The 899-nt window shown below is 74.5% G+C and overlaps 1 protein-coding gene across 1 annotated transcript in view; it reads left to right on the plus strand.

Annotated features, from left to right (window-relative positions):
- EPPK1 (epiplakin 1) overlaps positions 1-899 on the plus strand; it is a 26,341-nt gene that overhangs the window by 16,788 nt on the left and 8,654 nt on the right. The window contains 1 exon segment of the mRNA XM_027773274.1: positions 51-899. This exon segment is cut by the window's right edge and continues 9 nt beyond it. Within this exon segment, the coding sequence (XP_027629075.1) occupies positions 51-899 (849 nt within the window).

Here is an 899-nt window from a genome sequence, read left to right on the forward strand (position 1 = left end):
GGTGGCGGCGGCGTTGGTGGCGTGGTAGATCCAGGAGAAGCTGCTGTCGTCCGAGCGCCCCGTCACCGGCTACACCGACCCCTACACCGGCGAGCGCATCTCCCTCTTCCAGGCCATGCAGCGGGACCTGATCGTGCGGGAGCACGGCATCCGCCTGCTGGAGGCCCAGATCGCCACGGGCGGCGTCATCGACCCCGTGCCCAGCCACCGCGTGCCCGTGGAGGTGGCCTACCAGCGCGGCTACTTCGACGAGGAGATGAGCCGCGTGCTGGCGGACCCCGGCGACGACACCAAGGGCTTCTTCGACCCCAACACGCACGAGAACCTCACCTACCTGCAGCTGCTGCGCCGCTGCGTGCGGGACCCCGAGACCGGGCTGTACATGCTGCAGCTGGCGGGCCGGGGCTCCGCCGTGCACCAGCTGAGCGAGGAGTCGCGCCGCGCCCTGCACGACGCCCGCGTCACGCCGGGCTCGGGCCCCCTCCGGGCCCAGAGCGTCTCCGTGTGGGAGCTCCTGTTCTACCGCGAGGTGCCCGAGAGCCGGCGGCAGGACCTGCTGCGGCAGTACCAGGCGGGCACGCTGACCGCACAGGAGGTGGGCGCCGCCCTCGCAACGCTGCTGGCCCGGGCCGAGGAGGACGCGGGCCCGCGCCCGGACCCCCGCGGGGCCCTGCGCGCGGCCACCATGGAGGTCAAGGTGGGCCGCCTCCGGGGGCCCGCGGTGCCCGTGTGGGACGTGCTGGCGTCCAGCTACGTGAGCACGCGCACCCGGGAGGAGCTGCTGGCCCAGTTCGGCTCAGGGACGCTGGCCTTGCCCGGGCTGACCCGCAGGCTGGCCCACATCATCGAGGACGCCGAGGCGGCCCGGCCGGGGACGGCGGAGGCCTCGCCCGGGCAGC

Source organism: Tupaia chinensis, unplaced genomic scaffold (assembly GCF_000334495.1).
Source record: "Tupaia chinensis unplaced genomic scaffold, TupChi_1.0 Scaffold000335_1, whole genome shotgun sequence".
Taxonomy (NCBI): domain Eukaryota; kingdom Metazoa; phylum Chordata; class Mammalia; order Scandentia; family Tupaiidae; genus Tupaia; species Tupaia belangeri.